Source organism: Hemitrygon akajei, chromosome 18 (genome assembly GCF_048418815.1).
Source record: "Hemitrygon akajei chromosome 18, sHemAka1.3, whole genome shotgun sequence".
In the NCBI taxonomy this organism is placed as follows: Eukaryota; Metazoa; Chordata; class Chondrichthyes; order Myliobatiformes; family Dasyatidae; genus Hemitrygon; species Hemitrygon akajei.
Window position 1 is genome coordinate 15113585 of NC_133141.1, and position 12342 is coordinate 15125926.

Below are 12342 nucleotides of genomic sequence, written 5' to 3' on the forward strand. Positions count from 1 at the left end.
TAGTAGATGGTTGTGTCTCTGACTGGAGATGTGTGTATAATGGTGTGCAGCAAAGATCAGTGCTGGGTCCATTGTTGTTTGTCTTCAATAGCAACGATATGGATGATAATGTGGTTAACTGGATCAGCAAATTTGTGGATGACACCAAGATTGGGTGGTGTAGTGGACAGCAAAAAAGACTATGAAAGCTTGCAGCAGGATCTGGACCAGCCGAAAAAATGGCAAATGGAATTTAATGAAGTCAAGTGTTAGGTATTGTATTTTGGGTGGACAAACCAGGGTAAGACATACACAGTAAACAGTAGAGCACTGAGTGTGGTAAGACAAAAGGATCTGGGAATAAATGCACATAATTCTTTAAAAGTGGCATCGCAGGTAGATAGGGTTGTAAAGAGACTCTTTGGCACATTGGCCTTCATAAATCAATGTATTGAGTACAGAAGCTGGAATTTTATTTTGAGGCCTAATTTGAAGTATTGTGTGCAGTTTTGGTTACCTACCTACAGGAAGAATATCAATAAGATTAAAAGAGTACAGAGAAAATTTACCAGGATGTCGCTGGGAATTGAGGACCTGGGCAATAAGGAAAAGTTGACTAAGTTAGTACTATTTTCCCTGTAGTGCAGGAAAATGACAGGAGATTTGATAAAGGTATACAAAATTATGAGGTTTATAGATAGGGTAAATGTGAACTGGCTTTTTCCACTGAGGTTGGGGTGAGACTAGAATTATGTGTCATTGGTTAAGGGTGAAAGGTGAAATATTTAAGGGGAGTGAATGTGAAGTTGGTGTGAGTATGGAACGAGCTGCTAGCAAAAGTGATGGGTGAAGGTTCGATCTCAACATTTAAGAGAAATTTGGACAGGTACATTGATGGGAAGGGTATGGAGGGCTATGGTCCAGGTGTGGGTCAATGGGACTAGTCAGAATAACAGTTTAGCAAGGACTATATGGACTGAAGGGCCTTATTCTGTGCTGTAGTGCTCTATGACTTTACAACTTCACTTAATGCTAAATTGAATATGTAACTGATCATATTGATTATGGATGAGACTAAATTCATCCTTCCAATGCAATTTTAATCTTATGATCTGTACTACAACTAATTTACTAATGAGTAATCTGAAGGGTGAATTGTTGATGGATTTGGTTTATCTTGAGTTTGTTTTTAATTGATTGTCAGCTTGGCATAGTTGGCAGAATTCTTGCCTCGGAAGGTTTTTGATCTGAACTTACTCCAGCACTTGAATACAAATTCTAGATTACAGCACTAAGTAGGAGCCACGTTTCATTCTTCAGATTAGACTTGGTGTGTTATACTCCTGCATTGCGCTTGCGTGTCAAAGTGATGCAGGTGGACCTTGAATACAGTGGCACTATTTAAAAACAAGGAAATTTGGCAGACTTCTGTTCCTAGCTACAATCAAAACAGTAAACTGCTTACTCATTTTTTCTGTGTGTCGGACCGCAACTGTGCATAAAATGGCTGCTGCATTTACTTAATTGTTTGTACTCCAAAGAAATTCATTATAAATGCAGACCTCTTGAATTCTGAGATACGATGGTGTCTTGTGTGGGCAATTTATTTCTTCAGTTTACTATTGCCACTTGTTCAATTTGACAAGTTCCAAAATGTCATTCATATTTCTAAGGAAGTATCAGCTCTGCATAACATTGAATTACACAAAATGGAAAATCCTTTGTTTTCTATATTGTTATCCTTCAGCTTATTGTCTGCAAACATTTTGTTTTGAAAAGCTGATAATGTTTTAAACCTTTTTCTGTTTCACTCTTTGAACTGTATGCCCATCTTTCTTCCTCCAGGTGAACGCCCCTTCCATTGTAACCAGTGTGGTGCCTCATTCACGCAGAAAGGAAACCTCCTGCGGCACATCAAATTACACTCTGGGGAGAAGCCTTTTAAATGTCCTTTCTGTAATTATGCCTGTCGGAGAAGGGATGCACTCAGTGGACACCTCCGAACACATGCAGGTTAGTGGGTGGAATCCTGTTTGGAGCAGGGAAACAACTGAACTGAATTTTGACCTCCTCATACAATAACTGTTTCAAAGATTAAGAGGGGTTGAGTAAATACCTTCAGAAAACAATTAAATTATGTTTAGAGGAAGAGGAAGGTGCAAGAATTCAGCTTACTCCAGCTCAATTTTTGTTCTTTACCCACAAAATATATTACAAATAATTTGTTTTTTTATTTACCCAGTGCATGTTTTAGTTTCCTAAAATTTTGAAAAGTACATCATGCTTTTAAATTGTACTATGCATATTTTAGTCTCAAATTTGCAAAACAATAGAACACAAGTAGTAAGAGTTGGTAGTCTATTCAGCCCTTCAATCCTGCTCTGTCATTTATTGAGGTCATGGATTCCCTTCCACCACAGTTCAACATTCCTGGCCCATCCACCATATCTCCTGATTCCTTAAGTATCCAAAAATCCATCAAACTGAACATTTGGGGATAGAATATTTTAGAGATTCACCAGCCACCTCTCTGCATAAGGAAACTTCACCTCATCTCAGTCTTTAAAAAGCTACCCATACTGCTAGACCCCCTGCTTCCCCCCACCAAAGGATTTTGTTGATTTTGATGAGATCATTTCTTTTTCCTCCAGATTCTGCAGAACACTGGCCTAGTGAAGCTGGTATGAAAAGCCCATATTTCCTAACCTCTCGCCACTTTAAAGAGTACTCTGCTTTTCGGTTTTGTGTACCTAAGTGGAAGGCTTCACACTATATACTCTATCTGCTGCTGACTTAAATTGTCTGTATTCTCTCAATCTCTTTACTTTTTCATCTCCATTTGCAATTCCTCTAGTTTTGTATCATAAAGTGATAATCAAGGTTCTTTTAGATATGTACAGTACTTTATATTGGCTGTATATTGATGTTTGAACTTGAAGCACAAACTTGCCAACCTGTTTTTTGATCAAACCCAAGCAGAAATTATCAACAGGAATGATACTAGCATGGATAGAAGATAGCCTGATTGGCAGGAGGCAAAGAGTGGGAATGAAGGGGGCCTATTCTATTTGGTTGCCAGTGACAAGTGGTTTTCCGCAGGGATCAGTGTTGGGACTGCTTCCTTTCATGTTATATGTTAGTGATTTGGACGATGGAATTGATGGCTTTGTGGCTAAGTTTGCAGACGATACAAAGGTAGGTGAAGGGGAAGGTAGTGTTGAGGAAGCAGAGAGGCTGCAGAAGGATTTAGGTAGATTGGGATCATGGGCAAAGATGTGGCTGATGGAATATAGTGTAGGGAAGTGTATGGTCATGCACTTTGGTAGACGGAATAAAGGCATTGACCATTTTCTAAACAGGAAGAAAACTCAAAAATCAGATGAGCAAAGGGACTTGGGCGTCCTTGGGCGTCCTTAAAGGTTAACTTGCACGTTGAGTCAGTGATAAGGAAGGCAAATGCATTTGGAGAGGAACAGAATATAAGAGCAAGAATGTGATGCTGAGGCTTTATTGTGAGCAGTTTTGGGTTCTTTGTCTAAGAAAAGATGTGCCGGCATTGGAGAGAATCCAGAGGAGGTTCGCGAGAATGATTCTGAGAACGAAAGAATTAATATATGAGGAGTGTTTGATGGCGCTAGGCCCATGCTTGTTAGAGTTTAGAAGAATGGGGGGGGGGGGAACCTTATTGAAACCTTTCGAATATTGAAAGGCCTAGGTTGAGTGGATGTGGAGAGGATGTTTCTTATAGTGGGGGATCCTGGGACTAGAGGGCACAGCCTCAGAACAGAGAAGAGGAAGAATGTCTTTAGCCAGTGGGTGGTGAATCTGTGGAATTCATTGCCATGGATGGCTGGGAGGCCAAGTCATTGAGTATATTTAAAACAGAGATTGATAGGTTCTTGATTAGTCAGTGTCAAAGGTTACGGGGTGAAGGCAGGAGAATGGGGTTGAAAAAGCTAAACCAGCCATAATGGAATGGCAGAGCAGACTTGTTGGGCCGAGTGGCCTAATTCTGCTCCTGTGACTTAAGATCTTCACTATAAACATTGTGTAAGAGTGAAGGAGATAAAAACTTGTGTTTGTAGAGAACATAACCGAATAAAATTAGCAATTCCTGCAGGACAGAAGCTGAATGCTGGTGAGTGGTGGTTAGTAATTGGTAAACTGGATCTTAGTTTGAACGTAAATTTTAAGTGAAAATATAACTTAAGTTCCATCTCCAATCCCTCACAGAATAGTTGATGAGCAGAAAAGCATAGCAACGGCATTTCAAAGCACCTTGACGTGTTCTTCATTAATTATCCAGACGAGAACCAGACTGAAGGATTTTGAGGATAAGAATAGACCTAGCTGGAGAATTGATGGAGGGAACATAGTGGTTCTTGTGCTCCAAAGAACACGTAAATATGAAATGTAACCAGCTACAACTAAGGGTGCAAGTTTAAATTTGCTTTAACATCCTTGTAGTTTTTAAGATTACTGTTGACTATCTGGGAGAAATTTGTTACCTGTTTATCTCTGGTTTTCTATTTCTCCAGGAATTAACTGAAATGATACTCAGTTGGCTATGGAAGTACTTCAGGATGACTGAAATGGAGTACAATTCCTATGAATACAAATTAACTGATAGTCTATGAAAAGAACAGCTTGATGGATGAAGTAGCTTTCCATCCCAAATTTAGCTAGGTGTATGACATAGCTGCATTCACCAAGCTTAGATGTGCATATATTTTTCAGTAGAGGAAGCTAAATTAAGAACAATTTCTCGTTGGAATCTTTTTGAAATGTTCCGTGACATAAATGTGCCCTTGGGTTCTAACTCAAATGATTTGTATCAGTTCATTGTGATTTACAGTTCTGAAGCAGTGGTAGCTGTGGTATTTTCATTCTTGCCAGTTCAGCAAGTGCCACTTTTTCTGTAAACACAGAAGATTAAAAAAAAAGAAATATCTTCTTGTGTTATTCTCAACAGCCATGCCGGTTAGCAATTCACATGATAAAATCAGCTGGGTTGCAAATGCATGTCTTATTTGTGAAAAAGGTAAGCAGAAGTGCACTTTAACATTTAACACAGAACTCCCATGATCTTGACTACTGTTTATGCATTGTAGGTGGGAGGTGATGATAAATATTGGATTTGCTGGATGATAGAAGCCCATATATTTCATTTTAGTTAATATATCCCCGATGAGTTCTTTTCTTTGATTTGAGCACAGTAGAGCTAATTTTACCTCTGGAACTGGAAATTCCCACTTTGATATTAATACAAAACTTGGGTTGATTACGTGGTGCCTTTCATGACCTCTGGTCATCCTGTGGCCATAGCCAACTGAGTATCTGTGGCAAATGATCATTTGATGCTTGTACATATGATTAGTAAATCTTGCAAGCAGTTGTTTATATTGTTACTTATGTTTTACTTTATTAAATTATATTGAATACTGTTATTCAGTTTAGCTTGTTTATCTTGCGGGTTTATAATGCTGACCAACAGGGCTCCTATAATGTAAATCTGTATGCATTTTCTGTAATGTTAAATAATAAGTGAAATAATTTGTGACTGCTTGGAATATACTGAGGAAGGATATTTATCAGGTCACTAGTTTGACCTATGCATGTACTAAGTTTTTTTTTATGAGAGAGTAAGCCTTATGCCCGTGGTCTCCAACGTCGTTACAATGAGGTCTTACCCAAGCCACGATGACCTCCATTGCTGTTAGCTTCCACACTTACTCATCCTGTCATTGTGTGCCATTTTTGCCACTTCTAGCATGATGACATTACCAAACATGTTTCCTTCAAATTCTAAAGGCACCATTCCTTACTGAGCATGCTTGCCAGCTTTTCAATTCCCTCATTGTCCACTCTATTTCCCACAGTATCTTCTCTGCAAATCTAAGAGGTTATTGCTCAAATCATTTTTCAAGCAAAAGGGTAAACCATTCAAACTAAGCAATTTATAAACCACTAATAGGTTTAAACCTAATATGTTAAAAACTTAACCGGCTTAAGATTTAAACCATGCACAAAACAAGATAAAATACAATGCAAGGCAAGTGTTTTCACAGTGTGAAATGCACTTTTGCCATACTTTCCATTGTCCAGCATCCCAAACAATATTTTTGAGCGGGAAAAGGACAAATAACTTTCTTCTCAATTTAGTGCACTGCTTATGATTCTATTATGTCAACCACAGAAATGCCGACTGACCACTTTTTTTTGATTATCTCTTCATATGGAAAATGGGAAAAAAAACCTGCAGGTTGTGGGAAATATAGCACTGGTGTTAAAAAAATTTAAGTAAAGGTGTTTGAAGGCTATGTTATGTAATAGTTCCATGGCGATCAGTGGAACAGTTCCTTTTGAATAAATTGTCAGATTTTGTCTAAGAACTGCAATTGTGTAGAAACTGGAAAGGTCTTAGTAACTGCTCAAAGATGATTAGTGTTAAAGTACAGATGATTCCTAAGTTATAGTGGGGGTTGTGTTCCTGAAAAATCTCCTCACCATCAAGAGCATAGAGTCATAGAAGTCATAGAAAACTACAGTGTAGAAACAGTCCTTGAGTCCATCTAGTCCATAGAACCATAGAACACTACAGCACAGTACAGGCCCTTCAGCCCTCCATGTTGTGCCGACCCATATAATCCTTAAAATAAAGTACTAAACCCACACTACCCCATAACCCTCCATTTTTCTTTCATCCATCTGCCTGTCCAAGAGGCTCTTAAATACCCCTAATGTTTTAGCCTCCACCACCATCCCTGGCAAGTCATTCCAGGCACTCACAACCCTCTGTGGAAAAAAAAAACTTACCCCTGATGTCTCCCCTAAACTTCCCTCCCTTAATTTTGTACATATGCCCTCTGGTGTTTGCTATTGGTACCCTGGGAAACAGGTACTGACTATCCACCGTATCTATGCCTCTCATAATCTTGTAGACCTCTATCAAGTCCCCTCTCATTCTTCTACGCTTCAAAGAGAAAAGTCCCAGCTCTGCTAACCTTGCTTCATATGACTTGTTCTTCAAACCAGGCAACATCCTGGTAAATCTCCTCTGCACCCGCTCCATAGCTTCCACATCCTTCCTATAATGAGGTGACCAGAATTGAACACAATACTCTAAGTGCGGTCTCACCAGAGATTTGTAGGGTTGCAACATGACCTCTCTACTCTTGAACTCAATCCCCCTGTTAATGAAGCCTAGCATCCCATAGGCCTTCTTAACTACCCTGTCAACCTGTGCAGCGACCTTGAGGGATGTATGGATTTGAACCCCAAGGTCCCTTTGTTCATCCACACTCTTAAGTAATTGACCCTGCACTCAGACTTCTGGTTTGTCCTTCCAAAATGCATCTCCTCACACTTGTCCGGATTGAACTTCACCTGCCATTTTTCTGCCCAACTCTGCAGCCTGTCTATATCCTCTTGTAACCTTCGACAACCTACAGCTCCATCCACAACTCCTCCAATCTTCGTGTCATCCGCAAACTTACTCACCCATCCTTCCACCTCTACATCCAGGTCATTTATAAAAATCACAAATAGCAGGGGTCCCAGTACAGATCCCTGTGGCACTCCACTAGTCATCGACCTGCAGGCAGAATACTTTCCTTCCACAACTACCCTCTGCTTTCTTCCTTTAAGCCAATTTTTTATCCAAACAGCCAAGGTTCCACTTATCCCATGCCTCATGACTTTCTGGATGAGTCTCTCATGAGGAACCTTGTGAAATGCTTTGCTAAAGTCCATGTAGACCACATCCACTGCCCTACCCTCATCAATTTCTTTTGTTACCTCTTCAAAAAACTCAATCAGGCTTGTGAGGCACGATCTTCCCTTCACAAAGCCATGTTGACTATCCATGAGTAGACTGTACTTCTCCAAATGCTCGTAGATCCTATCCTTAAGATTCCTTTCCAGTAGTTTGCAGACCACCAATGTAAGACTCACCGGTCTATAGTTCCCAGGTTTCTCTCTATTACCTTTTTTTAAACAAGGGTACTACATTAACCATTCTCCAGTCCTCCGGCACTTCCCCTGCAGCCAAAGAGGATTCAAAGATCATAGCTAATGCTCCTGCGATCTCTTCTCTCAGTTCCCACAACAACCTGGGGTGTATCATATCCGACCCTGGGGATTTATCAATCTTAATGTTTTTAAGAAGATCCAGCACTACTTCTTAATCTCCACATTGTCCAGCACACAGGCCCGCTCTACTTCGACCTCATCCTGATCAAGATCCTTTTCACTTGTGAATACTGAAGCAAAGTATTCATTTAGGACCTCCCCAACCTCCTCTGCTTCCAGGAACATGTTGCCCTCTTTATCCTTTAGTGGTCCCACCTTCATTCTCATCATCCTCCTATTCTTCACATACGCATAGAACGCCGTGGGGTTCTCCTTAATCCTACATGCCAAGGCCTTCTCGTGCCCCCTTCGAGCTCTCCTAACTCCTTTCTTTAGCTCCTTCCTGGCTACCCTATATTATAAGCCCCTCCTACTTCCTGCTTCTTATATCTAACATATGTTTCCTTTTTCCTCTTGACGAGTTGCCTCAGTGGGACAAACCTATCCTGAACCCAGCTCAAGTGGTCCCTAAACTTCTCCCACATTACTTCTCTGCTTTCCTCTTTGAACATCTGTTTCCAAGTTATTCTCGCTAGTTCCTGCCTCATCCCTTCAAAGTTAGCCCTTCCCCAGTTAAGCACTTTACCATTTCGTCTGAGTTTATCCCTTTCCAAAGCTATGCTGAAGCTAATGGAGTTGTGGTCACTCTCACCAAAATGCTCCCCAACCAAGAGGTCTGTCACTTTGACCAGGTTCATTACCCAGAACTAGATCCAGTATAGCCTCTCCTCTCGTCAGCCGGTCCACATACTGTGTCAGGAATCCTTCTTGAACACACCTGACAAGTTCAGCCCCATCTATCCTCCTTGCACTCAGGAGGTGCCAGTCAATATGAGGGAAGTTGAAATCACCCATAACTACTACCCTGTATTTCCTGCACCATTCTAAAATCTGTCTGCTTATCTGCTCCTGGGTGTCCCGAGGGCTATTTGGGGGCCTATAGGCTACTCCCAGCACAGTGATTGATCCCTTCCTATTTCTGATTTCCACCCAGACTGACTCCATGGACACTCCCTCTGCAGCGTCCTCCCTTTCTATAGCCGTGATACTATCCCTGACCAGCAATGCCACTCCCCCCCCCCCCCCCTTTTCTACCTCCCATCCTATTCCTTTTAAAACACCTGAACCCTGGGACCTGCATCATCCAATCCTGCCCTTCCTCCAACCAGGTTTCAGTAACGGCCACAACATTGTAGTTCCACATACTAATCCATGCTCTTAAATTCATCCTTCTTGTTCCTAATGCTCCTAGCATTGAAATAGGCACATTTCAACCCCTTTAACTGGCTACAATTATGTTCTGTCCCCTGCCTGTCCTTCATCATCAACTCAGAACTCTTAGCATCATGTCCTTGTCCTTCTACCTTAATCCCTACACTCACATTCTGATTCCCACCCCCCCCCCCCCGCCAAACTAGTTTAAACCCTCCCCAACAGCTCTATCAAACCTGCCCACCAGGATATTGGTCCCCCTGGGATTCAAGTGCAACCTGTCCTTTTTGTACAGGTCACACCTGCCTCAAAAGAGGTCCCAATGATCCAGAAATCTGAATCCCTGCCCCCGCTGCAATCCCTCAGCCATGCATTTATCCTCCACCTCATTCTATTCCTATTCTCACTGTCGCGTGACACAGGCAGTAATCCCGAGATTACTACCTTTGAGGTCCTGCTTTTCAACTTCCTTCCTAACTCCCTGTAGTCTTCTTTCAGGACCTCTTCCCTTTTCCTATCTATGTTATTGGTACTAATATGTACCACGACCTCTGGCTGTTCTCCCTCCCACCGCAGGATATCCTGGACCCTGGCACCTGGGAGGCAAACTACGATCCGAGTTTCTTTCCTGCGTCCACAGAATCGCCTGTCTGACCCCCTAAGTATAGAATCCCCTGTCACTACTGCCTTCCTCTTCCTTTCCCTACCCTTCTGAGCCACAGGGCCAGACTCTGTGCCAGAGGCACGGCCACTGTCGCTTCCCCCATGTAGGCTGTCCCCCCCAACAGTACTCAAACAGGAGTATTTATTGTCAAGGGGTACAGCCACAGGGGTACTCTCTAATACCTGACCCTTTCCCTTCCCTCTCCTGACTGTGACCCATTTCTCTGTTCCCCCTTGGCCCCGGAGTGACCACCTGTCTGTAACTCCTCTCTGTCACCTCCTCACTCTCCCTGACCAGATGAAGGTCATCGAGCTGCAGCTCCAGTTCCCTAACACGGTCCCTTCGGAGTTGCATCTCGATGCACCGGGTGCAGATGTGGCCAAACAGGACGCCGGGAGACTCCAGGACCTCCCCCATCTGACACTGACCACAGAAAACTGGCCTCACACACATACTACCTCCTTTTGCAATCAACAACTGCCTCACCTCGTCCCATTGAGCCAAAGCCCTTTCACTCTGCTGCCTCTCACTCTGCTGTCCGCTCCCAACGCTGCCCGCTGGATATGGCTGCTTTCTTTTTAAACTGTTCGCACTCAACTGGCTGATGTCACGCGCCTGCGCAGTCTGGCCTCTCTCTTCCCCTGAGAACTCAAAATGTCTTCTCGCTGGAAATCCTTAGTTGCTCTCCCGCTGCTTTCTTGTTGCAAATCAAAAAAGAGTCCACGCCGAATAATTTAAACTGCCATCCCATCAACCTGCACCGTTCAAAAGGCAGTGCCTCAAGAAGGCTACATCTATCATGAAGGACCCTCGCCATCTAGGAAATGCCCTCTTCTCATTACTGCCATCAGATTTCTGAACAGTCAATGAACCCATGAACACTGACTTATTATTTTCCTCCCTTTTTGCACTATATATTTATTTTTATATGTCTCATTGTAAAGTTTGGTAATGTTTATGTATTCTACTGTACTGCTGCTGTACAGCAACAGATTTCATGATATACGTCACTGATAATAAACCTGATCTGTCCATTGATATGTGAACTGTTCAGTATGTACCACTGTTGTCCAGATGCTGCAAATTCAAGTGGACAGTAGGTGTGATTGCATCTTCTGTAAACCTGTTGTGGTGGTAGGCAGTTTGAACTGTATAAGCTTAAACATGCTAATAGGCCTTAGTGTGCTTAATAATTTTAGTTAGTTTAGCTTATTTTCCCTTTTAGCTTGAAAAATGATTTTTAATACATTGACAGTTTAAATAAAGTTTACATATCAACGCTTAGAAGGCATACATTGAGGAGCTAAAGTAGCTGGTAGAGTGGAGCAAGTACAACAACCTGAGTCTCAACGTGAACAAGACTAAAGAAGTGATTGTGGACTTTAGAAAGGTGCAGGGTGACCGCTCCTCACTCCACATAATCGGCTCCTCCATGGAGAGAGTTAGGAGCACCGGGTTTCTGAGAGTGCACATAATGGACGATCTCACCTGGTCCCTCAACACCACCCCTTTAGTCAAGAAGGCACAGCAGCATCTCCACTTCCTGAAGAGATTGAGGCGAGCAAAGTTCTCTCCCCCCACCCCCATTCTAACCAATTTTTACAGGAGGACCAGCTACATCACTGTCTGATATGGGAATCGCAAGGCATCTGGCTGCAAGATCTTACAAAGGATTGTGAAGACTGCTGAGGGGGTCATCGGGGTCTCTCTTCCACCCATCCGGATATTTACCAGGAGTGCTGCATATGCTGGACCCTTAGCATTGTCAATCAGAATCATGAGTTCTGATGAAGGGCCTGCTGAGTTCCTCCAGCATATGCAGGTTTTCTTGTGTTTGAGAATATGAGTTATTGTTCCTCTAGTATCCATTGGGCCTCAATTTGTTTCTTAAATCTTTTGTGGCTGATTAGAAGTTGGGATTTAACAACATTTGCCAGTGTCTGTGGTTCCGATGTGGGTTTCGGGGGAAAATGAAGGAGTAGACTGCTGATAGTAAGATCATTTCCTAACTAACTAAATATTTGAGATGATATCTTTTTCCATGTCAAAATAGACTAAGACTGATGGATCTTGCAAAGTGTAAAAATAATTCATCAGTTACCTTATTATTTAAATCCATATCTGACCCTATTTAATGTACCATTTGCCCCACATCCATGTGCTTCACTTTTAATCTGTTTCAAGCCAATATGGTAGGTAGGATGATATCACTATTTCCAGTCGTGATATGGTATGCAAAGAAGAGAGTGGCTGTTCTTTCTCCATGTTAGATGAGTTTTTTGTTTCCCATGGTTAATGTGATATAAAACTACCAACAGATGAAGCAATACTTGTAAAGAAAGGTTAGCAGTTAAAGG

General features: G+C 42.0%; 1 protein-coding gene across 6 annotated transcripts in view; it reads left to right on the plus strand.

Moving 5' to 3' along the window:
• Positions 1 to 12342, plus strand: part of ikzf4 (IKAROS family zinc finger 4) — a 179050-nt gene that overhangs the window by 137594 nt on the left and 29114 nt on the right. For 4 of the 6 annotated variants that reach the window (XM_073070937.1, XM_073070934.1, XM_073070938.1 and 1 more), the window contains 2 exons: positions 1825 to 1992; positions 2631 to 2660. In XM_073070937.1, coding sequence (XP_072927038.1) covers positions 1825 to 1992; positions 2631 to 2660 — 198 coding nt within the window. The remainder of the gene's footprint in view (positions 1 to 1824; positions 1993 to 2630; positions 2661 to 12342) is intronic. The other 2 variants (XM_073070935.1, XM_073070936.1) reach the window with 1 other exon arrangement.